At 37.2% G+C, this 27,876-nt stretch overlaps 1 protein-coding gene across 40 annotated transcripts in view; it reads left to right on the plus strand.

The window, feature by feature from the left end:
- The window catches only part of SLMAP (sarcolemma associated protein), a 121,424-nt gene that overhangs the window by 26,482 nt on the left and 67,066 nt on the right, over positions 1-27,876 (plus strand). For 26 of the 40 annotated variants that reach the window (XM_033132911.1, XM_033132916.1, XM_033132917.1 and 23 more), the window contains one exon: positions 22,398-22,545. In XM_033132911.1, the coding sequence (XP_032988802.1) occupies positions 22,398-22,545 (148 nt within the window). Of the gene's footprint in view, positions 1-17,319; positions 17,421-22,397; positions 22,552-27,876 lie in introns of those variants that run through there. The other 14 variants (XM_033132886.1, XM_033132884.1, XM_033132910.1 and 11 more) reach the window with 2 other exon arrangements.

Below are 27,876 nucleotides of genomic sequence, written 5' to 3' on the forward strand. Positions count from 1 at the left end.
AAATTCCCCCATTGTGAATACAAGTTGAGTTTAATTGAAGTTAATGAGTTTTAGTAAATCTGTGGTTTTGTAACCATCACCGCAATCCAGCTGTAAAACATTCCCGTCACCCCCCAAATTTCCTGTGCATCATTTGCGTTCAGTCCTTGATCCCACACCTAGCCTGAGGCAACCACTGATGTGCTTTCTGTCACTGTAGGTTTACGTATTCTAGAAATATCAAGTAAACAAAGTCATACTATATGCAGTCATTTGTGAGTGGCTTTCAATTAGCGTTATGTTTTTGAGGTTCATCTATGTTGTAGAATGTATCAATAATTAATTTATTTTTATTGCTAATATATCTTATTTATTCAGTGATTAATGGACATTTGGATTGCTTCCATCTCTTGGTTATTATGAAAAATGCTGCCAGGAACATTTGCGTACAGTTCTTTGTATCTTTCATTTATCTTGGGTAAATACTTAAGAGTAAAATTGCTTGGAACCCATTAAATTTCCTATCATTACTTAGCCACAAAAAACGTTTCTTTTAAAGAATGGATGATAGCATTATACTTGAGAAAAAACAATTAAATGATATAAAAGAATTAAAGTGGAATGATTAGACCAGGCAAGTGAAAAGTTCTGAGATATGTACTATAATTGTAGTAATGGAAACCATATCAGGATTTGTTGGTAGATGAGTAACTACTGCAGCCGAAAACCAAGTGAAGGCAAATAAAATCAATGAACATCTAAATAAACATTAAAAACTTTTGTTCCAAGAAAAATGAGAAAAATGGAAGTGGGGCATCATGTGCATTCATTATGACAAAAATGAATATACAAGGTCTGATAATTAAGTTCATGAACTCATCCTAGAAAAGTGCTACGTACCTCATTGCTGAATATCACTACGGTCACCTTTGATGTACTCCCTTTGGGAAGCTATGCACTGATGCCAGCGCCTAGTCCACCCTTCAAAGCAATTTTGGAACTCTTTCTGGAATGGCCATCAGAGCTGTCATCGTATTACCCTTGATGTCCTGAATGTCATCAAAATGTCTTCCTTTCAATATTTCCTTTATCTTTGGGTAAAGAAAGAAGTCATTGGGGGCCAGGTCAGGTGAGTAGGGAGGGTGTTCTAATACAGTTATTTGTTTACTGGCTAAAAACTCCCTCACAGACAGTGCTGTGTGAGCTGGTGCATTGTCGTGATGCAAGAGCCAGGAATTGCTGGTGAAAAGTTCCGGATGTTCAACTTTTTCACGCAGCCTTTTCAGCACTTCCAAATAGTAAACTTGGTTAACTGTTTGTCCAGTTGGTACAAATTCATAATGAATAATCCCTCTTGTATCAAACAAAGGTTAGCAACATTGTTGCAACAAGTTCCTGAACCTGTCAGACCTTGTATATAACAAAATGCCCTTTCCAAAATAAAAGAAAGCCATCAAAATTATTGTAGATAAACATATGTCCAAAGAAGCAAGCAGTTAGTTTGTTCAAGATGAATATATGTAGTAAATAACCATTCAGCCAACCAGTAACCATAGAAATAAATATTTTACAAATTGGTTGTTATGTTAACAGAATCAAAATAGTGCTAGAAAATAGTGCTAGTGATGATGGCTTTGTGTGGTGGTCTAGTCTATATGCAGAGCAGTGGGGAAGAGCCTGTCCAGATCCTTGAAGAAGTCAGATTCTGAGGTAACTTTCATTTTAGTTTCCTTAGATGTAATTAAAATGTTTTAATAGTAAATTAATAAGGGAGGGAATAAACCAAAAGGTAAGAAGACAGCGGCACATTTTTCCCATGTGCTGAAGTTGAATCTGGTCTCGCTTTCTTCTCCATTCTGTTTCTGACTCACCCAAACTCTAGAGGCACTAACCCAACACAGCTTTTTGTCTTTCTGGCCTAAAAAGCTGCATGTTTGCTCTGCTGAGGTATGAATCCTGCTTTTCCAGCTTTGGCTAAATCCTGGACCCAGTTGTTCTTTAATCCGATGACGCACACCTTGGGAGTTTCCCCCAACCCCACTCCAAGAAAATGCTATTACCTTTCCCATTCTGAGTAAATAATTCTGTTATGTTCTTTCTATGTTTTACTGATTTTTCTTTAGGTGCTCATCTGAAAATATGCTTCCTGTTGATTTTTTAAAAATTTCCTTGTGGAGTTCTTCTGTGTGGGTGGGATCGAACACTTGAGAGTCACTCCCAGTTAGTACACACAGTACAGTATGGCTGTCCAAGAGGGATTTTTTAGTTTGACAAATGGTTTACGAAAAAGGGATAAAGTAGATAAAGGAGACCTAATGTCAAGAAATGGAATTAACCCGTGCTGTATTTCCCCCTTATATCTATCAAGTTATCTTTTCTCTTTCAACATCAAAAATTCTTTCCATTTCTGATAAATTTTTATTGTACTGGTAATATTTTTCCCTAATTACTAGCATTACATGTTTCTACATCATTCATGCTTAAATACTTTTCCTTGTTATAAAAGGCTGTAAGATTTTTATATTGTTCCTGGGTTTATGTGAAGTCATAGGTGAGGAAATGTGTAACAATCAAGAAGTAGGAAAGATAAAAAGTAAACATTTTCCTATTCATTTTATTATGCTTGACAATTTTCGGTTTATTAAGAAATATGTTACCGATTTTCTTTGTATAGAGCAACTATACTCTTCTACTAAAACCGTAAATTATCTTCTACTATAGATAGTGTACAATTGTGTTTAATCCCTTTAGTTTTTTCTACTCAGATTTGCTTCACTACTTAAAAGAACCTCAGGAAGAGATGGCCCTGATTGTTGAAAAATTTATACACCAGACTTGGAAAGTCCAGACCGTTGTGTGATTTGACTTTTGTTGGTCTCCTCTGATCTCTGCCAGCTTATTTCGGTCACTACAGCAGCGTCTTTTTTACACTGACTGGTAGAGGTATTAGCCCTTGGCTGTTTCCCGGGCCTTTTGGATGTTTCTTTTCCTGATTTTTCTTGTACCTTTCTAACTGTTCTATCTGAAATTCCTTCAAGCATTTTCTCTACTAATTTCTCCTTAAATGTTAGTGTTTCTAAAGTTCAGGCATTGTTTTCCTGTACATGTTATTTTTGGATCATCTCATATGTTACAACAACTTTAATAACCACCCAAATACTGATACCTTTCAGATGTCTCGAGCCCTAAGGTCTGAGTTTTCTACCCCACTGCCTTCTTACGTTTACTCACATGGACGTTCTATAGAGACTCCAAGAGCAATATTCTCAAAACTGAACTGAATCATTCACTACCCCCATTAATGTTTCCAGATACAGGTCATGGCATTCTCATGCGCCCAGTAGCCCACATTGGAAACTGTTGCCTTCAACACTGAGCACAAATGATCTGTCACTAAGCCCCTCTCACTACTTTTAACACTGTCCTACTTTAGGGCCTTATTTCCTTATTTCACTAGCCTCATAACTGGTCTCCCTGCCTTGTGATACCCCTCAAGTTGTTCCCTCCGTCCCTCAGTGACATGTCCGTTTGATCTCAGTACTTCCCTGCCTGAAAACCCTAGAGTGGCAAGTCCCCTATCCACCTACGTGATAACAGTCATACTGCTTGGTTCTTAAAAGGCTTGGCAACTGTTTGCCTCACCCTCACCTCCTGTCGTTACCGGGTTTTATACTTCACATGTCCCCACCCCCCCCACACACACACTCTGTCGTTTCTTACCCCGTTTGCTCATGCTGTCTCAGTGTCCTCCCCACTCATTGTGACTAAGTCTCGCACTGCATGACTCAGCATGGAACCGTTCCTTCAGGAAGCCTTTCCTGAGTCGTCAGGGTTGGGCCACATGCCCCTCCTCTTTACTGGATCTTTCTTGTTAGTGTATGAAAGAGTGTGATTTTTTTCTTTTATTAAAAAAAGATGTATATTTTGATCCCTTTCCCTTCTAGCTATTGCTCATTTCTTTCTTTTTTGGGGGGGAGATAAAAAAATTTTTGTTGAGGTATAATTGATATACAACATTAGTTTCAGATTTACAATATAATGATTTGATATTTATATATATTGTAATATGATCCCCACAATAAGTCTAGTTAATATGCATCACCATACATAGTTACAGAACTTTTTTTCTTGTGATGAGAACTTTAAAGATCTACTTTCAGCAACTTTCAGATATGCAGTACAGTATTATTAATTATAGTCACTATGCTGTGTGTTACATCCTCATGACTTATTTGTTTTATAACTGGAGCTTGTACCTTTTGACTTCCTTCACCCATTCAGCCCACCCCCAACCCCTCCTCTAGCAACCACCAGTCTGTTCTTTGTATGGATGGGTGTTTTTGTTTGTTTAAGATTCCACATATAAGTGAGATCATATGGTATTTATCTTTCTCTCACTTATTTCACTTAGCATAATGCCCTCAAGGTCCATCCATGTTGTTGCAAAGAGAAAGATTTCATTCTTTTTAATAGCAAATAACATTCCATTGTATATCTGTCCAGTCGATAGACATTTTCTTTATCCATTTGTCTAGTCAATAGACATTTAGGTTGTTTCTGTAATGAACATGGGGATGCATGTATCTTTTTGAGTTTGTATTTTCTTCGATTAAATACTCCAAAGTGGAGTTGGTGGATCATAAGATAGTTCTATCTTTAGTTTTTCGAGGAACCTCCATACTGTTTGCCATAGTGTCTGTATCTATTTACATTCCTATCAACAGTGCACAGAAACTGTCTTTTTCCCCCGTCCTAGCCAACAGTTGTTATTTCTTGTCTTTTTGACAGTAGCCATTCTAATAGGTGTCAAGTGATACCGCATTGTGGTTTTGATTTGCATTTCCCTGATGATTAGTGATATTGAGCGTCTTTTCATGTACCTGTTAGCCATTTTCTTTAGAAAAATGGCTATTCAGATCCTCTGCCCATTTTTTAATCTGATTTTCCCCCCTGTTGAGATGTGTGAGTTCTTTACATATTTTGGATATTAACCCCCTTAGATAAATGATTTGCAAATATTTTTTCTCATTCACTAGGTTTCCTTTTCGTTTTGTTGATGGTTTCCTTTGCTGTGTATGCTTATTTCTTTGCTTCCCTTTAGAGCAAAACTCCTTAAAAGTTTGTCTGTATGTGTGGTGTCTGTCCATTTTCTCTCGAATTATTCCAGTCAGGCTTTAATTCTCTGCTACATCCACACAATTCTTGTCAAGATCATCAGTTTTCCAGGTTGCTTTTCCAGTGGTCAGTTCTTGTTCCTTACCTTACTTGATCTTTCAGCATCATATGACACAGTTGATCTCTGCTACCTACTTGGAAAACATCACTCACATGCCTTCCAGGACACAACGCTTTGCCTCGGTTCTCCTCACACTTCACTGACCATCTTTTAAATTTCCTTTGTTTAGTCTTCATCTCCGTGACCTGTAAACTTTAGACTGCTGCAAATCTCTGTCCTCGGTCCTCTTTTCTATCTGTACTTGCTCCCTTGGTCTATAGATTATACATATATGTTGATGTACATCCTTTTGTCTTTAGATTGTACATATATGCTGATGACAACCAAATTTCCTTCTCAAGTCCAGACTTCTTTCCTGAACTCTAGGCTCATATCCAAATGCCTTTTTGACATCTCCACCTGATATCTAACGGATGCCTCAAAGTTCATATGTCCAAAGCTAAATTCCTGGTACCTCCCCGAACCTCAATAAAAAAGCTTCCAACCTTCAGCCCTCCCAGCTCATATAGAAGCAGCTACATCCTTCTAAGTTACTTGGGTCAAAAACTTTTGTATCCTTCTTGACTCCTTTCTTTTATTTTTGTACATTCAATCTGTCAGGAAATCTTGTGCTATGCAAATATTATCATTTTCTCTGTGTGCTATGTTGTACATATGGTTAATACTATGCTTTTTCAGTTTTACAACGTTGTTTTATTTTAAGGGCAGAGATCCTAAAGATCATAGTTAAACCAGGTCCTTAGGTTTGAATTACCAGCCTCCCTCCCTCCAGGTAAAGAACTCTGGTGGGTTGCTGAAGCTATTCCATTCAGAATGCAGTCCTGTCATCTGAAAGAACGAAGAGGAATGGAGCTGTGAAAACTCTTAAGCACATTTCAAAAGTCAGTGATTTTACTTCTGAAGTCTGTTCACATGTGCAAGGTGATGACTATTTTATTAAGCCTTTTGAATTTATTGGATTTCTTTCCTCTTTGCTCCCTTGATGTTTACCTCTTTTCTTTCTGGAAAATTCTGTTTTTGATGTTTTTGTCTCGTGTAGTGTCCCTGTAGCCTCGTGTAGTCTCTTGTGTAGACATTTGTCTCCCTGTTTTTGTTCTTGTTATTTTCCTTCCTTTCATGTTCCTTCTACTCAATTCCATTAAACGACCATAATATAGAATTGAAGATTTGTTAGGCTTATTGAATAAAGTTTATAGTTTTCTTAATTTTAAAGTTTAACTCTTGCATATACTTTTTGTGTGAATATAAGCACTGTGAACAGTTTGTATACATTCAGATTTTTGTTTTCTAATGGTGTATTAGAATGTATCATTCTTTTTTTAAAGGGGTCACTGTATATTTTAATTTCATTGACGGTAACTTTGCCTCATTATTTTTGATGATTGTGATATTGTGATTGTGATGTCTGATATTTCATCAGATGAGCATAGTACAGTTTGGGTGGGCAGTAATTGTTTCCAGTTTTTAACTTCTATTAACCTTGCTTCAGTGAACATGCTTATGCATTTGCCATTGTACATGTGTATGAGTATTTCAGTGTTTCTATAGATTAGATTCCTGGATGTGGAATTACTCAGTCAAGAGTATAAGCATTTAAAATTTTAATAGGTATTGCTGAATCATTTTCCAAAAAGATTTTAGCAGTTTACACTCATGCCTAGAGTATGGGAGTGCTGTTTCTCCAATTCTTGCCAGAGCCAAATATCACTAGTCTTCATCTTTGCCAAACTGATATTGACCACTTTGTTAATTGCTCATCTTCCTGAGCCTTTAGGTGTCTTGAGAGTATTAGATTTAGGTGCTTATTTGCCCCTTACCATATAGATCTCTGTCTCTCTTAAACCTAAAATTCAAATAGGACAGGAAGGTATAATTGGAAAATTTGATTTAACTTTGATAGGGTATCCCAAGTAAGCGTTATGAGTGTTGAACTGAGTGATTTAGGGCCTTCTGTTTGCATTATTCCATGACTTGACTGGGTTTCCAGCCCTGTCACGCAGGCCCAGGAGTACATTAGGGTTTCAGTTTAGAAATGGAATTATGAGATCTGCTAAGTATCAGTTGGCTTAATTTATTCATAAGCTGCTTCACACTATAATTCAGCTGTAGGTTGCTAATTTGTATAATACATACTAACTATATGTACCTAAGAGTAGTAATTTTCTTTTGATTTAACTTTGATTAGGGAATTCCCTGATCCATATTGTGATAAGTGTTTCACGTTTTTCATAAAAGGTTTTCGGTCTATGCTATGAGACAAAAGCTTAGCTGCTTTCCTGCTGTGCACAGGTTGTGGTTACTTGCGGTGATATTCACGTGTTACGGGGACAATGGCATACTACTATGAGTATTTTTAATACCTGTACATGTTAGAGCTCAGCTGTTACTGATATATTTATATCTGCATCAGCTGCTTACTGTTTAAGTAAATAATTGGCAAAGAACTTTATTTTTAAGAATCTTAACTAATAAAGGAAAGTCTTACGTTAGTTCCCTGACTGAAGAAAGTCAAAGTGATTACATTTTTATGCATATTCTATGAATTTAATAATAGCTTCTATTTGTTTAACAGTTACTATGTACATATACTGTGCTAAACACTTAACATAGTTTAACCTTTATCACAAACACTCTGAGGTAGGTACTGATATTATCCTCAATTTATACGGAGGGGTTTATAAATATCTCTTTATAACCAGGGGAATGCTAAGAGAAGCTAAGAAATATGCTCAAGGTCACACGGTAAATGAGAAGGTGATAGGGCTGGAATTCAAACCTTCAATGTGCGCTCTGTTACATGCAGCGTATTATTTAGATGTAAGACAGTTTAGCCTATCCTGTGGTAAATCAAAACTCTATAGCTTCCGTTCTAGAGTATGAATTCTTTCATTGATTCAGTCTACATTAAAAAAAATCATTTGCGACTTGTGCCTATCAGAACTTTCTGACAGGGAATGAATGTTATAGATTAGAAAAGATGGGATTGTCAGTGCTGCTCAAAGTGTGATTTGGATGCAGAGGTTTGAGAGTTAGCTGCTTAACTTGGAATAAAGCCTTGAGTCTCGGGTTTAGGTGTTTGTTTAGTGAGAAATGTTATCTGAGAGAGAAATCTTACTAAGATGTTTAAACTGGGCTTCAGAAAGAAAAGAAGGCTTTTAACAAGTAAAGAGTGTGCGTGGATGGAAGCAAGAGCTTTTCAGGTCCCAGAACAGCATAAGCAAACAGAGGCCTGGGGCTTGTGCACAGAATTGCTAGTAGTTAAGCAGGGATGGAATGGCTGGTCCACGCTTTCAGGAGGAGTGGAAGATCAGGTTAGGTAGGGTGACGGGGTCATTTTGAAAGATTTTAAAAGTTACCACAGCTCTCGGATTTGATTTTGAAAGCAGCAGAGGGTCGATAGCCCTTTTATAAAGAGAAACAAAGAGATCAGGGAATCAGTATTTCAGGGAATAACTCACCTCAGTGTGGAGGGTGCGGAGTGTGGAATCATAGTCATCACCTTGGCAATGGTTGTGGGCCTGGCTGAGAGGAACAGTGAGGGGAAGGGAAAGGCAGTGTGCATGGAGAGACTGTTCTGAATCAGAATTTGTAGGAATTGGTGGCATATATTAGATACCTAGGGGGTTCTATAATATTACTATGACTGCTAGGATTTGTTATTACTACTGTTTTGCATTTGTTCTAAGTGGCTTCTGGTACTCACCCATTCATTCTATTAGTAGAATGTGGCTGATGGCTGAATTCCTGTCCAGGGGTGCTCAGGAAATGGTGGGTAAATGATGGAATGAGTCAGGGCTGTAAATATTATATTCATGAAATATTTATTTAAAATGCTTACTTGGTACCTATTCTAGCAGGCATTTTCTTAAGGTCTAGGGACATCACTGATCCTGATCTTCACGGACTTGCCATAGTCACGAGGAGGCCAACGGGCCTTCTTTGCTGTTCCTGCTTTCTGTGTAATCTTTGGGTATGTGCTTTAACTCCCGACCCTGTCCGTTCATGTGGGATACTGCTTATTTCATAGTGTTCCGAAGCTCAGATGGAGTTAAGGAACATAATGTGCCTAGCGTAGTTCCTGGCATAAGCAAAGCATGTTCCCTTTGGGACTAGGAACCTGCCTTGGACACGGAACCTGGGAAACCCAAATTTATTAGGATTGTGTGTCAAGTAGGTGGCAGCAGGTAGTGAAGGCATTTTTGAGTGAAATTTAAAAAGTTTACCTTTCCTGATGGTTTGGCGTCATAACGCATGATTGTTGTTTCATTTTCTCCATTGTGACTCTAGGTAGGCCGCTTGGCGGTGGATCAGCCTCAATTTTCTGATCCTCAAAATCATTCCTATCTCACAGGGTGGTTGGGAGAAACATTAGAGATAGTGGATATGAAATTGCCAGATAAATGTAAGGAGCACAGCAGAATGGTTGAGATCAGAAAGATTAAAATGTGTATCTATCTCCATTACTAGCTTGGGAGGCCCTTTGGCAAGTTATTTAACCTCTTTTAGTCCTAATTTCTTTATCTGTGGTACAGGGATAGTGAAACATCCTCCCTCATAGGATAGTTATAAAGATTAAGTGAAAGAGTGAATGGAAAGTTGTTTATCCAAGCACATAGTAAGCACTCAAAAACTTGTGATTATTGTAAATTATGTGGTATCCTTTTGACACTATTGAACAATGAATGAACTCTTTATTTGGCCCTGCTCTGTTGTTAAAATTTCTGTGTAGCTGAATTCTGGAAATAAGTGATGTTACCTTTCATGGTAGAGAAAGAAATCAGTGATCCTTTTAAAAGAAAACTTCACTTTGGCCCTAAAAGTTTTCTAGGGAAAAATGTTCAAGGCCTTGTGTTTAAGCCATAAATGGAGGTGGAATTTGAAATGTGATACATTTTTTCCTAGCTTATCTAAGCCAGTTTCCATGCCTATAAATAAGGATTGAAATATTCTATTTAGTCAACCATATAGGATCTTTATAATAATTAAATGAGAGTAAAGTATATGAAAATGGCTTTGTAATTGCAAAGCACTCTATAACTCTATAAGATGATTTATACAGCATTATATGAGAAGGAAACTAGCCAGTTTATTGTTTTTCACCCCATCCCCCCACCTCCACGAATGTGATACTTTCTATTATTAAATTTCAGTTCAAAATAAGAAAAAGAATTGGTGACTCTTAACTCTTACCCACCCATCCTGAGAAGCAGTGGATGTCGTGGGGATATTGGAAGTAGACTGTGTTTAACATTCTAAATCATGTGGCAGCAGAAAAATGGGGGCTTCTGTACTATACTCAACCCTGTAAGGGCTTTATTTTCTTTGGTCCCAATAGTCATTTCCCATCTCATTCGAAATTATTGTTTCGTAAATTGCATTGTTAATTATTTCTATTTATTCACGTATAGTCCCGAGTTAGTGACTTTGTTTCCTTTTCTCATTCAAAGTAGAATTATAATTTTTAAAGAACTCAACTATGGATGTGTGAATTGTCAAAGTCTTGAGGAAACAAATCTCTTGAAGAATTAATTATCACTGAAAGGAGAGACATGAGTAAAGACCAAGTTGTTTTAAACATTAAAATTATATGCTAACCTGAGTGGTTGTGCCTGAAGAACGGGAAAAACCATCATGATTATTTTCATGCTCTTATTAAGCAAGCATCTTACAAATCTATGAATGTTCCTTTTTGGGGCAGATGTATATTTGCATCTTTTAACATTTACATTGAATTTGTTTGTCAAATGAATTGTTTTATGTATGGGCAGTTTTTTCCCCCCTAAATAAGATCTAGATTCCTACGTTTTGCCAATTTTGCCTATGTTTAATGGAAAATGTTTTTAAAAGTTTCTCCCTCTTCCCTGCCTCTTAATGGCTATATAATCACTATCAACTGCCCTTAGATCAAGCCCACTGTGTGCATTATTAAACAATATGTAAGGCTACATCTGTTTTTTTTTCTTTTTTAAGATTTTATTGGGCAAGGGGAACAGGACTTTATTGGGGAACAGTGTGTACTTCCAGCACTTTTTTCAAGTTCAAGTTGTTGTCCTTTCAATCTTAGTTGTGGAGGGTGCCGTTCAGCTTCAAGTTGTTGTCCTTTCAGTCTTAGTTGTGGAGGGCGCAGCTCAGCTCCAGGTCCAGTTGCTGTTGCTAGTTGCAGGGGCGCAGCCCACCATCCCTTGCGGGACTCAAGGAATCGAACCAGCAACCTTGTGGTTGAGAGCCCGTGCTCCAACCACCTGAGCCATCTGGGAGCTCAGCAACAGCTCAGCTCAAGGTGCCGTGTTCAATCTTAGTTGCAGGGGACACTGCCCACCATCCCTTGCGAACCGGCAGCCTTCGGAGTTAAGAGCACGAGCTCTAACCGCCTGAGCCACCGGGCCGGCCCCAAGGCTACATCTTTTAAACATAGTGACCTTGTTCTATATTTCCCACAAATGTGATCACAATGATTTCCTTTTGTGGCATAAGGCTATTATTCTATGGGTGAGGTTTTTTATTTTTTTTTAACTATCAGAGTGGTGGTGCAATTATTTTGTTATTTCAGCTGATCTCAGGATGGTTTAAGCTAACATTTGGTGAGGAAAATAATGACCTATAAAATATAGTCAGAGTATTGTGTATTTAAAATATCACAGTACCCCTTGTTCTATCCTTAATATGCTAAAATACATGACATTTTAATAAGTACATACGTATTTTAAATATTGGAATTACGTTTTTGACATTCTTTGAAGTAATTAGAGACTTCTTAGGCTCTAAAAGATTGAGTTTGGAATAGATACCTGTTCTTTAATCCTAGTTAACTACCAAAGTAGGAGGCTCAAAGACGAAGGTGAATGCATCGTGCTGTGATGAACATATCATTAGAGGAGAAAATGATCAGGATTTGCTTGTCAACCCATCCGTTTGGGATGTGGGAATTTAGGTTAATCTCCAAATTAGAAGTTGGTGTTGGCTTTCAATAGTCTCACCTCTCAGAACTGTAATGTTCTGATGCTGTTTACTTTGTATCTTGCTGAGCTTCAGAAATCTAATTTGTTCTGTCCTAAATTTCAGTGAAGGATTGTCACAATTTGATTACACATTTTTAAAAGACTTAATCATTCTAGCTGTGGTTTGTATATTTTGTAATGTTCTCGTTAATTTTTTAAAAATTTCTCCTTTCTACCTTCTCTTCTCCTGTCCTTCATAATCTTATCTCTGTTCCTATGTAGAGAGATAGAAATACTTTTTCTCTTGTGAGCTAACTCCACACACACAAAAATTACTGCATATTGAATGTGTCTGGAATGTCACTTGGAGATGAAAAATATCTTGGCAAATTCATAACATTTGCAAGTCCTTTGGGTATATGTTGGTAGGTACCTTCTAGTTTACATGTGACATTTCATTTTGGCAAGAACATTTTACCACTTTTCTATGTGTTTTCCTATAGCATATGAATAAAACTTGGTATTTCCCTCGTCAGTGGCACAACTTAAAAATTCCAGCCCCTAAAACATGTGGTGCTTTGCTAGTCAGGAATCTTGGAAGGTTATATAAACAATTAATTTGCATGTAACATGCATATAAGGACTTTTGTGTACTCTAAGAACTAACTCAATTATTGGTGGCAAAAATGTACAAATCATGGATTTCCCTATTTCTGGTGACTCACTGCAGTTCATCCTACACACAGCTGCTCACTTACCAGAGCTGTTAGAATAATCCCCCTAAAACAATCTTTTCTTCAAATCCTTTGGTAGTAGCTTCTCTCTTAAGAAATCTCAAGTCCAAAGCCCTCTCTTACAGCTTCAGTCTATCACTTCTTCCTTTGTTTGTTTTGTTACCCTCTGGCCGGGCTTTAACTGTATATATAAGTGTTCGGCAGTAACCTGTCCCTCTCCCCCTCCGCCTCCTCACCTTTCCGTTCAAATCACCGCCCTCACTCCTGAGTGCATCCTTAGCAACTGGCTGTGCCTAACTGTATTTCTCACCATCCTCTCAAGATTTGGGTGTTTAGTTCAGACTCTCTTAATTTATTGTCAGTGTAGAGTTACTCTGTATTTGATTTTACAGACGTGCAATTTCGCTGAGACAGGCACCAAGTGATGTTAGCCACGGAATGATTTGCCTAAAGGTGGATGGAGTCAGAGTGGAAATCGGCTTTTCCTATTAGAATTGCTTTAGGGAAACTTCATAAACCAAGTGGGATTTCGTAAGTTTGGATTCAAAGAGCGGAGAGTGTTTAGTTGAAGTCGGATAGTAGTAAAGCAATGTGGAGTTTTTGAAGGAATAACCAGTGTCAAATCTTCAGTAGCTGTGAGACAAAGGCAATCTACTTAATATACCTGAGCCTCAGTTTATTAACCTATAAAATGGGGATGGTAATATCTACTTGGTAGGATTGTTTTGAGGATCAGAAGTGCCTGCACATAGCAGGCAGAAATAAATGGTAGTTATTATTATCGATTAGGTACCAGTTTGGCCCAAGAAAAGATTTGTAGGTTGGCATATGGCTCATGGGAGTGATGTCATGGAAAATGGTAGAGAGGGGAGCTTGAAAAATTGGTTCCTTCACCAAGACTGCTAAGCTAGCATGAGCTGTCTGAAGCAATTAATTTGGAACTCTGGAGTCTTGCGGTATACAGCGAGTGCTTAAAGAGGAAAAGCTGGTAAATTTCCAAGAATTTTGGTGTTTTGCATAGTGGCCACCATCTTCCATCCTCCATCCCTGCGGCAGGCAGCTGTGAGTCTGGTGGCCCATGATGCCTGGTGTGACCTTGCTTGTCCTTCAGAAATCGGTGTTGTATGTTTTGATTGGTGCTTCTTATGGCTGAGGAGCTAGCACAGAGTTTGGCCATTGTTTTAAACCCCATAGACCTAGTGGCTTCTCTGGCATCTGCCAAGGGGTTTTAAAAAGACAACCTCCTTGCCCCTTTTTTTCCTCATTGGATCCTGTCATTTAAGGAAATCTCTGTTGGGTCACTGGCTGACCATGGAGATATCAGAACAGAGACTTCAGTGACAACACACAACAAGGAATATAGTTTTTGTGGGGGGGGAAAAAAAGTTTGGAAAAATCACTAAAGAGAAAACTGCAGCCTTCATCAGGAAACAAAAGCAAATCCCTGGAGAATGGAGAGAGCCTAATTTCTAGCGTTGTCATAGAACAATATTCAAAATGTCCAATTCTCAACAATAAAATTACAAAACATTCAAAGAATTAGCGAATTATGGCCCATTCACAGGAAAAAAAGAAATTGGTAGAAATCATTCCTGAGGAAGCACGGACATTGGATTTATTAGACAAAGACTTTATGCTCAGAATGCTGAAGGCAACCAAGGACAAAGAACTAAAGGAAATCAGAACAATGTGAACACGTGGGGAATTTCAATAGAGAGAGAAATTGTAAAAAGTACAATAGCTGAAATAAAAAATTCAGTGGAAGTTACAGTAGCAGATTTGAGCAGGCAGGAGTCAAAAAACCCTATGAGGACCAGAAAGAAAAAAGATGAAGAAACATGAATAACCTAAGGGATCTATGGGACAACGTCAAATGTACTAATAAACACATTATGGAAATCCCAGAAGAGTGAGAGAAAGAGGCAGGAAAAAATATTTCAAGAAATAACAACTGAAAAGAATTTTATATTTTTAGATCTTATATTTAGATCTTGGATCCATTTTAAGTTAAGTTTTGTATTTGGAGTGAGGTTAAGGGTCCAGTTTCATTATTTTTTTATTTTTTATTTTTTAAAAAGATTTGATTGGGGAAGGGGAACAGGACTTTATTGGGGAACACTGTGTACTTCCAGGACTTTTTCCTAGTCAAGTTGTTGTCTTTCAATCTTAGTTGTGGAGGGCGCCGTTCAGCTCCAGGTCCAGTGTCCAGTTGCCATTGTTAGTTGCAGGGGGCGCAGCCCACCATCCCTGGTGGGAGTCGAACCCACAGCCTTGTGGTTGAGAGGACACACTCCAATCAACTGAGCCATCTGGGAGGTCAGCAGCAGCTCAGCTCAAGGTGCCGTGTTCAATCTTAGTTGCAGGGGGCAGAGCCCGCCATCCCTTGTGGGAGTCGAGGAGTCGAGCTGGCAACCTTGTGGTTGAGAGCCCACTGGCCCATGTGGGAAATGAACCGGCAGCCTTCCGCATTAGGAGCACGGAGCTCCAACCACCTGAGCCACTGGGCCGGCCCCAGTTTCATTCTTTTGCATGTGCTTATCCAGTTGTCCAGCACCATTTATTGGAGAAACTATTCTTATCTCATTGGATGGATCTGGCACATTTGTTGAAGTTCAGTTGGCTGTAGATGTCCAGGTTTATTTCTGGACTCTTATTCTATCCCTTACACCAATACCACACAGTTTTGATAACTGTAGTTTTGTAGTAAGTTTTTAGTTCAGGAAGTATGCATCCTCCAATTTTGTTCTTTTTCAAGATTGTTTTGCCTATTACAGTTCCTTGCAATTCCATGTGAATTTGAGGATCAACTTTTCCATTTCTGCAAAAAAAATGTTATTTGAATTTTGATAGGGGTTGTGTTGAATCTATAGATCACTTTGGTTACTGTTGACACCTTAACAATATTAAGCCTTCCAATCCATGTACATGAGACGCTTTTCTATTTAAATCTTCTTTAGTTTCTTTCAGCAGTATTTTGTAGTTTTCAGTGTACAAGTCTTTTACCTCTTTGGTTAAATTTATTCCTAGATATTTTAGTTAGATGCTATTGTAAATGCTATTACTTTCTTAATTTCCTTTTTGGATTGTTGCTGATGTATAAAAACACAACTGATTTTTGTGTTTATCTTGTATGCTGCAACATTGCTAAATTTGTTTATTAGCTCTTATCACTTTCTTGTGGGTTCTGTGGGATTTCCATATACAGAATCATGTCATCTGTGAATAGATATAATTGACTTGTTCCTTTCCAGTTTGTTGTTTTTTCCTTTTCAACTTTTATTTCTAGCAGTTCCTTACACAGTCTTTTAAAAATTTTTTAGTTTTCAATTACAGTTGACATTCAATATTATATTAATTTCAGGTGTACAGCATAGTGGTTAGACATTTATGTAACTTATGAAGTGATCCCCCTGGTAAATCTAGTACCCATCTGGCACCATACATAGTTATTACAATATTATTGACTATATTCCTTATGCTGTACTTGACATCCCCGTGACTGTTTTGTAACTACCAATTTTACTTCTTAATCCCTTCACCTTTTTTCATTCAGCCCCAACCCCCTCCCAAACCATCAGTTTGTTCTCTGTATCTATGAATTTGTTTCTCTTTTATTTGTTCATTTTGTTTTTTAAATTCCACATATAAAGGAAATCATATGGTATTTGTCTCTCTTAGTCTGACTTATTTCACTTAGCATAATACTCTCTAGGTCCATCCATGTTGTCACAAATAGTAAGATTTCATTCTTTTTTATGGCTGAGTAATATTCCTGGGTATATATGTATCCCATCTTCTTTATCTAATAGTCCACTGATGGACACTTAGGGCGCTTCCGTATCTTGGCTATTGTAAATAATGCTGCAGTGATCATAGGGGTGCAGATATCTTTTTGAATTAGTGTTTTGGATTTCTTCTATTTTTTTCCAATTTGGATGCCTTTTCTTTCTTTTTCTTTTGCCTGGCTAGAACTTCCAGTACAGTATTAGGCAGCTGTTATGAAGCGGGCTTCCTTGTCATGTTCTTGATCTTAGGAAGAAAACTTTTAGTCTTTCACCATGGAGTGTTATGTTACCTGTGGGTTTTTCATAAATGTTCTTTATCACGTTGAGGAAGTTTCCTTCTAATCCTAGCTTTCTGATTGTTTTTTATCATGAAAGGATGTTGGATTTTGTCAGATGCCTTTTCTGCATCAACTGAGATACTCGTGTGGGTTTTTCATTCTCTTTTTTCTATTAATGTACAATGGTCGACTTTCTTATGTTGAACCAGTTGGGATAAATCCCACTTTTTTAGCCAGTTGCTTTTTTTTTTTTTTTAGCTTGCGTGAGTTCGAAGGTAGGCTAAACAGAGATAAGAGCCTTGCATCAGTCCGTTGGGTAGCCCCCAAACAGGTTAGAACAGATAGTCATGATCATTTGAAATTTAGGCCTGCTCTACTTGCGGTGGAACCAGGTACCAGGATCCCACGCTGGGAATGCAGGCTCGCGTCGTTAAGACCTCTGTTGTACTGGAGAAGGGGGTGGGACGTGGGTAAGTAATGCTGCAGAGGTTTCCTACCATTTTTAAGTGTCCTTTTTCTTGATTCAGAGTTCACTTGGCTGCTATAAAAGTTTTCCAGAGTTCTAACAAACTTGGTTCTCAGGGTTTCTGCTTGTTTTTCAATGTTTCTGAAGGGGGCTGGGAGCTTAGAGCTGCCTACTCCACCATTTTGCTGATGTCACTTTCTTAATTTATTTTTGATTTTTAAAAGTTTCCTCCTTTTTGTCTTTTATTTCTCTTAGTGCATTATTATATTTACCCACTTGTGTCCTTCTAATTTTGTGTTCGTTTCTGAAATGATTTTTCATTTTATTTCTATTCCTTTTTTAGTTCTTTCACCTTTTCTAGAGTTTTGTAATTGTGAGTTATATTTGTCTTTCATGTCTTGAATTAGTTTCTCAATGCCTTTTAGCTTGTTTTGAAATAGTATAATTTTGATCTGTGCCCAAGATCTGTCTTTCATTATCTGTAGAGCTGTTATTCTACTCTTAAGTTGCTTTTTTCTTAAAATAACTGTATGGGATGGGACCTTGACATTTTTCTTAGTCATTTTTATGTGAAATTTGTTTTCCTGAACTTTTTAGAAAGGGTCATGATTCAGGATAACTTTTCTAATGGCACAGAGCTCCCTCTTCTGGTTTTTAATTTGTTTGTAAATTTTTTTTTTTTAAATATGACTTTCTTTCCCCTTCTCTACTTTTTCTGGACCTTTTCTTTCCTTATCTCTGTTGTTCCTGCTTTGCTCAATTTTGGTTCCACACCTAGGAGCTTCCCTCAGGGTGGAGCCCTGTTCTGGAAAGCAACTTTGGTTGTCAGGTTGATTTTAAGAATTTATCTGACTCAAGACTGCTTCAGCCTTTTCCAGAACTTACCTGGCACTCACTTGTTATTGGATTAGGCTAAACCTTTCCAGTTTTCTGCTTTTCTTCTCAAAAACTGACCATCACACTGTCCAGTAAATACCTACGAATTATTTTGATGTTCTCCTCAAGTCCCTCAAACGCCTCATTGCTTCCCTGTGCATCCTCCTGCACACATGCTGGTTTCATGCAGGTTCTGGAGTTGTTGATAGTTTTCCCTTCTCACTTGTATTTTGAGGTTCATGTGGATACCTCTCACCTACTTTTGTTAAAATGTTGTGTATGGGATTTTGGTTTTGCTATCTTAGTCACTGTTTAATTTTAGGTGGTGATTCAAGTAGATTAAAAACATACGATACAGCATCTGGCATCTAGAATCCATAATCCACTTTGCATTCACATTTTTAAAACTTCCCTGTATGGACTTAGAGTTTCTGACCTCTGGCCTATGGCGTGTCTGCTATGTCTGTGCTTTGTTTTGAAGCTTCAGTTCAAATGTTATTAATTTATTGGTGTTTAGATATTTCAAAACCAATCAATGTAGAAAGGACTAGAAAAAGCAGTTTATCACTATAGTGGAAATGAAAATATTTACTGTTTGTAACAAAGTTGAAAGTGATTAAAAATGTATTTGTTTATGGAATGAACAGCAGAAACTTGCTGTTCATTCGGAACTTCTGTTCTGAAGGCCAAAGAACAAATTATGCAATCCATCAAGTACTGTCCCTAAGTCATTGGAGGTCATCGTGATCAGCAAGAGACAAGGAAAGGTGACTGATGAGGCAGGGACAGCCCTTCAGTTCAAGGATCATCGTCACTGCCTGAATTCTGGGAGCTTAACATTCATTCATGGGAAAGAAAGCAAAGGGTTAATTCAAGATAAAGCCCAAACAGAGTGAAAGTTGAACTTCAGCCACCAGCTACAGAAGGTTTTATTAGAGTAAATGACCAGTGGCTCTTGCAAGCCCTGGAGTTGCTTGGGCATTCCTTAGGCTATTAGGAAATAAAGATAGTTAAAGCTCCAACAGGACTTTGTTTTTTTTAGAGTTGCCCAAAATGATTTATTTTACAGATGGGGAGGGGTAAATCTGATGGAGGTTTATCAGCAGAGAGGAGAAAGATACTTCTGGTTTGAAAGTGACAAAGAACAAACTAACATACCTACTTACAGGAAATACATCCAGGGACTGTAAGCACAGTCCTTTCTCTCTTGCAAACAAGTTGATTTCTTCATATGTACCTTGAGGATTCTAACTTGATTTTAAGTAGAATAGCTTCTGTTCAGTGTAGGCTGAATAATGACAGATTGTTTCACAGGAGGTGCAGAAACATTTTTTATATCGATCTTTCAAAACAGCCTTAGGCAGAAGATTAAATCATATCGATGAAAATATTTCTGCAGGGAAGTAAACAAATGTCTAGCTATACAGAAGCACAGAGACATGAGTGGAGGTTAGTGTGGCTGAGAGAATAGTGGAAATAAATGAGTTTGGAGAGCGAACCAGGAGCCAGATCATGTAAGATTTTATAGGCTGTAATGGTGAGAATTTCGGATTTTATTCAAAGATGTGTGGAAGCCATTAGTTTGAGAGCAAAGGAAGAATGAGCAACTAATGTAAATGATAAAGCTAAGTGGATGCCCAACGTACCATGGAATACTTTGGACAGTAATATAGATGTGTCCGAATAAAAAGAACCTGGGTTAACTTTGATTATTTTTAATTTGAAATATTTTTAATATGAAGTATTTTAATTTGAACATTTGTGGGTTTAGAGTTATGTAAGAGTTACAGACATGAGGTGTTGAGACACACACACACACACACACACACACACTGACCTTTTGTTTTCTAAACAAAGTTTGCTAAACAGTAGCGAACCTTATTTCATATATTCTTATTTCTGTTCTGTTCTCTTTAATGTTTAAAACGAAATGCTGGTTGCAGCCCACTACGTTGACATAGTACCACTAATGGATCAAAACTTGAAGTTTGAAAACCACTGTAAATCTAGTATAGTCCCTTTATTTGGTTTGCCAAGGCACGCGTTACCGAAAATGACCAAACCAGAATCCAGATATTGCCACATTTCCCAAGAATATATTAAAAAATGAAAACCAAGCTCGCTTATACAGTATAACAGCAGGTTGCAGGGTAGAAGACATTTTGAGGATAAATGTTCCCACTTGAGTGTATTGCCTGTGCTCTTCTCCCTGGTATGAAATGTTAAGGCCTGTAAATTTCAAATGGACTTGTAAAATAAGACAATTTTCTTTATTATGGTCTGTAATTAAATATACAAACTGCTAGCCAAAGTAACAGTTGGTCTGTTTTGAATTATAAACAGAGAATAAGCCATTTATAGACAGACTGGTGACCTTTAAGTTGTCACCTAGGAATTAATGAAAAGAAATGTCATTTTCATATTTTCTGCAAATTTCTTATTCTTTTGTTGTGTTTCATTTTGGAAGAGAGCTTGTGGGAGGAGTGAAGAATAAATGAAACATAAATGTCAGTGTGAAATAATGGGAAAAATGGTCCTTTTAATTCTATTATTTGAATCCTTGCTCCTATGTTCCATAGCTCTGTGACCTTTGGAAAGAAACTTGCCTGTGCCTCACTTTTCTCACTTATAAATGGAAGTAATATCTGTATCACAGCTTTAATGTTAAGGTTAAATGAAGGCCTGTGGTGTTACATGTATTTTAATAAATATTAGTTTTCTCTTCTTTCTTCTTTAGGGAGGAATTCAGTGAAAATATGTTGCTAGAATAAGCAGGGCTGGAGAGTGTAGAAAAATTCAAAAAGAAAGGTACATCTTTTTTTATTGGTTGTTCCCTTCCTAGTAAGTCTGTTGTGTGTGATCCCAGTTGTTCCTGATTTTTTTAGGATAGGCAGGTGATAAACAGGTAGGCTTCCTGTACTTCCTCCTATGCCTTCCCTTTTTAAAGACGGAAGATTACCTAAGTGACGAAAGGCAAGTTTGGGAGGCCAGGAAGCAGTACTTTCATAGTTGATTCTAGTATTTCAGTTTCTAGCGTCTCCAATCTGCTTTATCACAAAGAATTTACTGATGATGTGTTGGTCCTGATACCGAGGATGTTAGCTAACGGATAGCTATTAATTGTGTTACCTAAAATCAATTGTCCTTGCCTGTAGAATAAACAATACTTCCTTTGATGTAATCCAGACAGCTTAGGAAAATTACAAAATCAGAGTGAGATGGAAAGATAGAATTTTTTCTAGCTGGCTTTTTAAAAAACATAATAGCTTTATTGAAATATAATTCATATACCATAAAATTCACCCTTTTAAAGTGTACAATTTAGAGGTTTTTAGTATTTTCAAAGAGTTATGAACCCCCGTCACCACTATGTAATTTTAGAACATTTTAATCTCTCCGAAAAGAAACATTATACCCATTAACAGTCATTTTCACCCCCCACTCCCTGCTCCCTGGCACCTCAGCCCCTTGCAATAATTAATGTACTTTTTGTTCCTATGGATTTACTTATTCTGGATATTTCATATAAATGGAATTGCATAATGTGTGGTCTTTTGTGACTGACTTCATTTACTTAGTGTAATATTTTAAAGTTTCATCCATGTGGTAGCATGAATCAATACTTCATTCTTTTTTATTGCCAAATAATATAACATCATATAGATATACTACATTTTGCTTATCCATTCATTAGTTGATGGACACTTGGATTTCCACTTTTTGGCTATTATGGATAATGCGGCCGTGAACATTTGTGTACGACTTTTTGTGAGTGCATCTATTTTCAGTTCTCTTGAGTGTATACCTTGGAGTGGAATTTCTGGGTCATATGCTAACTTTATGTTTAACATTTTGAGGACCTTATAAACTGTTTTCCAAAATAATTGTACTATTTTTGTCTCGCTGGATTTTAAATCACCCAGTTTTAAGGTTGTAATTTTATACATATTGAAGGGAGAACCTTAGCTGAAACAAGTAGTTTGAATTGATAGGGGGGAAAAAATCCACCTGCAGTAGTTTGCAAAGTTGGAAGTACTGTTTTTAAAGACGATTTGGAATTATTACTGTTAATCTTTGACTTTTTTTTTCAATTTTATTTTTGCAGTTTTATCTCCAAGACACTAAAAGTAGTAACGGTACCTTTATAAATAGCCAGAGATTGAGTCGAGGCTCTGAAGAAAGTCCACCATGTGAAATTCTTTCTGGTGACATTATCCAGTTTGGGGTAGATGTGACAGAGAACACACGGAAAGGTACGGGTATGGATCAATTTTTCCTATTACTTGTCTTTTTAAGTTTGTTTATTTTTTAATTCTATCATTAAACGTTAAACAGAACATTTCATGCTAATAAAAGCAATTTAAATATGGCATTATATGAAGTGAAAGTTAAAAATCTCTTGTATCCCTTATTTCTCTTATAAAATTTTAAATTCTGAAATGTTAATAAGTAATTTATACTCTTCATCACAGTATGAAAACATAGGACACTACTGTGTCAGTTAAGAAACAATTGGATGCAATGACTCCATATCCAGTAGGAGCTTAAACCATAAGGATATTTATTGTTAACAAGGAATCTGGAGACAGGTAGGTCCAGACTTTGTACCCTTGAATTAATGACGTTACCAGGAATCAGGGTCTTACTCTCCTCCCATTCTAGTTGACTTGACATTGTTGTTTTCTTAGGCTTTTGCTTGTACAGCATGGTCAAAGGGTGATGGCTGCAGCCCCAGGCATTATTTTCTTCACACCAGTGTTCTAGGCAAAAAAGGATGAGGTGGGGACAAAATGCCTTCCTGTGTGGCTCTTTGTTGAAAGAACAATCTTTCATAGAACCTTCCCAGCAGGTTTCTCCTTTTGTCTCACTGGCCACGTGGGTAAGTCACGTACATAGCTACATGTAGCTACAAATGGGAAGCTGCTTACCTGGCATTGGTGAGAAGGAGATCCATGATTGGCGTAGATCAGTTATGATGTATCCCTCCCAGCTGTGTGTGCATTGTTGCCCCAAACAAAATCAGAGCTCTGAAGGCAGCTAATGATACCTATCACAGATATAAAATTTCACGTCTCAGTTTTTGAAAGTGGAAGTTCTCTAGCCAAATAAATGGACATTGTCCATATTTTTACAATTCTGAAGCTTCCTTGCTCTACCTCGTCACTGTCTACTTTATGACCATTAAATTACATGGCTGAATCATAAGACTAAATGAATAGGAACCCAAAGCATGCAGTTCTACTCTATTAGTTTAATATGGACAGTGGAACCAATTGGCAAGTTTCTTTTTTCATTTTTCTGAACATACTCTGGTCTGGTGATACCCTAAGTCATCAGTCTCTGACGTTTTATACAGTATACATGACGATGGGTGGTAGTGTGTGTGTGTGCGTGTGTATGTGCTTTTCATACTCCATTGGTGTTGCAACTGCAGTATTATTTTTACCAGGTTTTGTTGGCCTCCTCAGAGTGTTAGGTTTTGAAATTTGAATTTGGATAGGGACAATGTTTTATGAATTTCCGTTTACAATTGTAAAACAGAAAAGAAAGTGTATATTTTGATGCAAAATATTTAGTGTTCCTTAGTAAGAGAACACACTTTATGTATGAGCATACTGAGAACAGCTGCAGTGGGCTGTCTAACATCTGCTGTTGCCACATTATACCTCCTCTGGTACCAAGTCCTTCAGCAAACATTTACTGAGCCCCAGGTGTGAGTAACCCACAGAGGAGACAAAGAACTTGATTCCACTGTCTCTTTCTCCAAGGAATGTCTATCTACTTGGCTTGCATTTCACAAAGAGTTAACAGGCATTAATTGATAAGAGAATAAGGTAATCAAATACATTTAGGAAATCTTAGTTAACCAAAGGTAAGCAGGATTTCTCAGATTTTTTAATATGCTAACACATATGCAGATTTCCAAGGGGGTGACTGTATAGAATGCAGCTCTTTCCCAACTCCTTCCCACACCTCTTCCCTATCTAGCTGTGAGGGTCACTCTAGAAAATGCTGCAAAAAGCTAAGAGAACAATACTGAGACAGTGTTACTAATGTGTTAGTGCAGTATTATTTCAGCAACAGAGATTCTTATAGGTTTCTTTGAAAATTTAACTATCGTTAAGCCAACCTGAAGGAAATTAAGTAAAGACAAATTTCTTTGTCGTTTAAAGTGTTGTTTCTTTGGGTATTTGTTGACTTCAGCAAGTTGACTTACGTTAAGCCTGGGCTCTTGGGATACAGCTGTGTCACAAATTGAGTACTACTTCTTTAAGCATATGCTAGAAAAAATAGACTTTGTCCTATGCTAAAAAGTACTAATATAAACTTTATATCACTTGGAAAATCCTACTGAAATTATACAATACTGCTGGATAACCCCTGAGTCAAAGAAATCAAAAGGGGAATTTCAAACTATGAAGAAATACAGTAAGTCCTTAACGCAGATAAAAATTTTTAATCTTACATTCCTTCAGTAGTAAAGGAGAAAGACAATGAAGAAACTTGGCATTTAGAAGAAATTAGAAAAAGAACAAGAAAAAAGAAGAAATAAAAAGCAGAAATTAATGAAATAAACAAAAAACTCAAGAAGGGATAAACAAACCCAAATGCTGCTTCTTTAAAAAACAAACAATGAACTAGGTAATTTGTAAGCCTTGATTATTTTATTAGGTTAAAAAAATGCTAGCAAAAATATACAAGATAAGGAATGAGAAAGGAGACATAAATACAGATACTGGATATACTAAGAGAATTCTAAGAGTATTACATGCTAACTTATGGCAAAAAAAAAAACTAGAGTAATTTAATGTTTTTCTAACAAAACTATCCCAACATGTGGAAAACTTGAATAAGTCAATTTCCTTAAAAGAGATTAAAAAGTTATTAAAAAGTCACCAGAATCAGAGGCATTCACAGCTGAATTTGATCTTATTCTTAAAAAACAGATAAATATAATTTAAATGCTCTAAACATAGAGAAAAGTAGAAAGCTCTCAAAATCCTTTAAAGAGGCAAGCAACATATCATTAATGCCAAATTCGGATAAGGATATAAAAAAAGCCCCGTAATTTCACTTGACAGTAGATGAAAATTTCTGATTAAGATATTAGTAAATTAAAATCAGAAATAAAGCTAGAAAGAACAACAAAGCAGGATTTATTCTAGCAAAGGTAATTCAATTTGGGGGAAATCTATCAACATCATCCACAAACTAAAGCTGAAAAACATGTAACTCTATAACCTGTAGAAAAGGCATTTGACCAAGTTCAGCAGTTATTCCTTATAAAAATTATACATAAATAGGATGAAAAGAAAAACTAAGTAAAATAAAATTTATAATTAAAATAGAATAAAAATGGCAAAAACACTATACAGTTGTTAAAATGAATGAACTGAATTTGCATGTATCAATAAGGATAAATCTCAAATAAGCAAATCACAGAAGGATGTGTATGGTGTAATACATTTATATAAAGCATGAATTCATGCAAAACAATACCATATAGTGCTTTTGAATATATTTATAATAAGGATATAAAATTAGACACTTGAAATTATAAAAAATAGTTTCTGTGAGAATCTATGAAAGGATTTTTTTACATCTGTGCACAGTATAAAAAACAATGGAAGCATAATTTTAAAATTGCTCAGTATGCAACTTTAAAAAGAATAAATTAGGATTATATGAATTGCAGGGATTTCCATAAGCTGTATTGTTGAGTGAGGAAAACAATTAGTAATTTTATTATTTTTTAAAAGTCTCACCAATCTCTATGTATTTACATATATATGTATGTGTTTGCGTATGATTATATGAACATGGAGGGGAAACCTGGAAGTGCGTACTAAGTCATTAATAGGAGTCGTCCTGGAGTGTGGGCCTGGTGGGGAGGAGTAAAGGAGAAGAGGGAACCAAATTAAAAGGGGCGGGGCTAATAAAACTGCAATAAAAACTCTAGTGTATGACATTTATGTAATATAGCGTATAAAAATGTGTGTGTGTGTGTGTGTGTGTGTGTGTGTGCGCGCGCGCGCGCGCGCGCGCGCATGCGCGCTATCGGGATTTTGTTAAAAGGTGATACGAGCCTGAAGCCTGATGTTATTGAACATATCAGTTCATGTTAGTGTCTCTTCCATTCCCTGCTCGAAAACAAGCTGATTTTGATATTTGACTTTCCATATAGTGTGGCCCCAGGGAGAAAAGTCACCAGTTAGCACTGTACTAATAACCTCTGTAGATAAAAATAATCATTGTAAACATATAGGATGGCGTTCTAATAGATTTTTTTTTTTAAAGGAAGGGAGGGAGAGAGAAAGCCAACCTCTCAGATCCTCCTGGAATTGGGAGCCTTAACAAACCAACTGTTGGCCACTACTTTGTTCCCAAACCCACAACTTCTCAGACAGTTTTCTGGGTTGCACAGCATTACAGTAACCCTCTGGTTGCAAAGTTTGGGACCAGTTAGTTCTATAAACTTCACTTGTAACTCCAATCAGCTCATCAGCTCAGGTCCACTTCACCAATATCTGTTCCTAGGTTAAGCCCCTGGGAACAAAGGGTCTATTACAAGCAAGATCTTCCTTTTACTTTATGCTCCAGCTGCACTGAATGACTTGTACTCCCCACACTAGACCTTGCCTTTTCTGGCTTTTAGGCCATCGCACACACTTTTTCCTTCCTTCGCCTAGAAACCTTCCTGAGCTGGACAAGGTACTCCCCACCCCCACGTCCCTGTTGCATGCGGCACTCATCTGCTTTGTGGATTTGTCTCCCTCACTAACCTGTAAGCTGGGTGAGAGCAGGCAATGTGTGTCTCCATTGTAGAAACTCCACACTCAGCCTGGCACTAATATTGGTTGAATAAATTTTAAAATGTCCTATGACTCTTCACCCACCATTTTACAGAAGTTCTTTCTACCGTCTTAACTAAGACTTTGACACCCTTCCTCCTAAGATGAGAATTGGGAATTGGCAACCTTCTTGTTACCCACTGCCCTTTTTATTCTGCTGTGACTCAATTACGTGACCTTAATTGGCCTAAGCTTTTATTTCCTCATCTTATGAAATGGGACTCATGATATTACATCACAAGGTTTTTGGTACAGTGTTCAGTGTTCACAATGTGGCACAATGTTCAGTGCGAACACTGGAAGAGTATAAAATGCTCAGCTCAGAGCCAGGTGCTTTTATTATTACTAAAATCCTTGCCAGTCGTTTCTATCATCGTTTTTTCTGCCATTAAGTTTGCCCTTTTTTCTCAGTAGCCTTCAGTCTCAGGCTCCTTTACCTGTCTGTCATTCTCCCAAACATCATTCTCCCAAACACTCTAGCTCAGAATCTTGGCATATTTTCTGAATGCTGTCTCTTTCTTACCTCTAGCAGTTGTGTCATCTAGACCATTTGCCCTTTTTCTCTGCTACTGCTAGTTTTTCCTGTTGCCAACCTAGAGTGTTACAGTAGCTCTCCACTTCTGACCACCATACTCTGTCAGCTCACTGCCCCCGGAATATTCTTCTGTTACAGACCTGTTTATGTCATTCTCCTGCTTTCAGAAGCCTTAGTGACTGTTCATATTGCAGAAT

This window comes from Rhinolophus ferrumequinum, chromosome 17, assembly GCF_004115265.2.
Source record: "Rhinolophus ferrumequinum isolate MPI-CBG mRhiFer1 chromosome 17, mRhiFer1_v1.p, whole genome shotgun sequence".
Lineage (NCBI taxonomy): Eukaryota > Metazoa > Chordata > Mammalia > Chiroptera > Rhinolophidae > Rhinolophus > Rhinolophus ferrumequinum.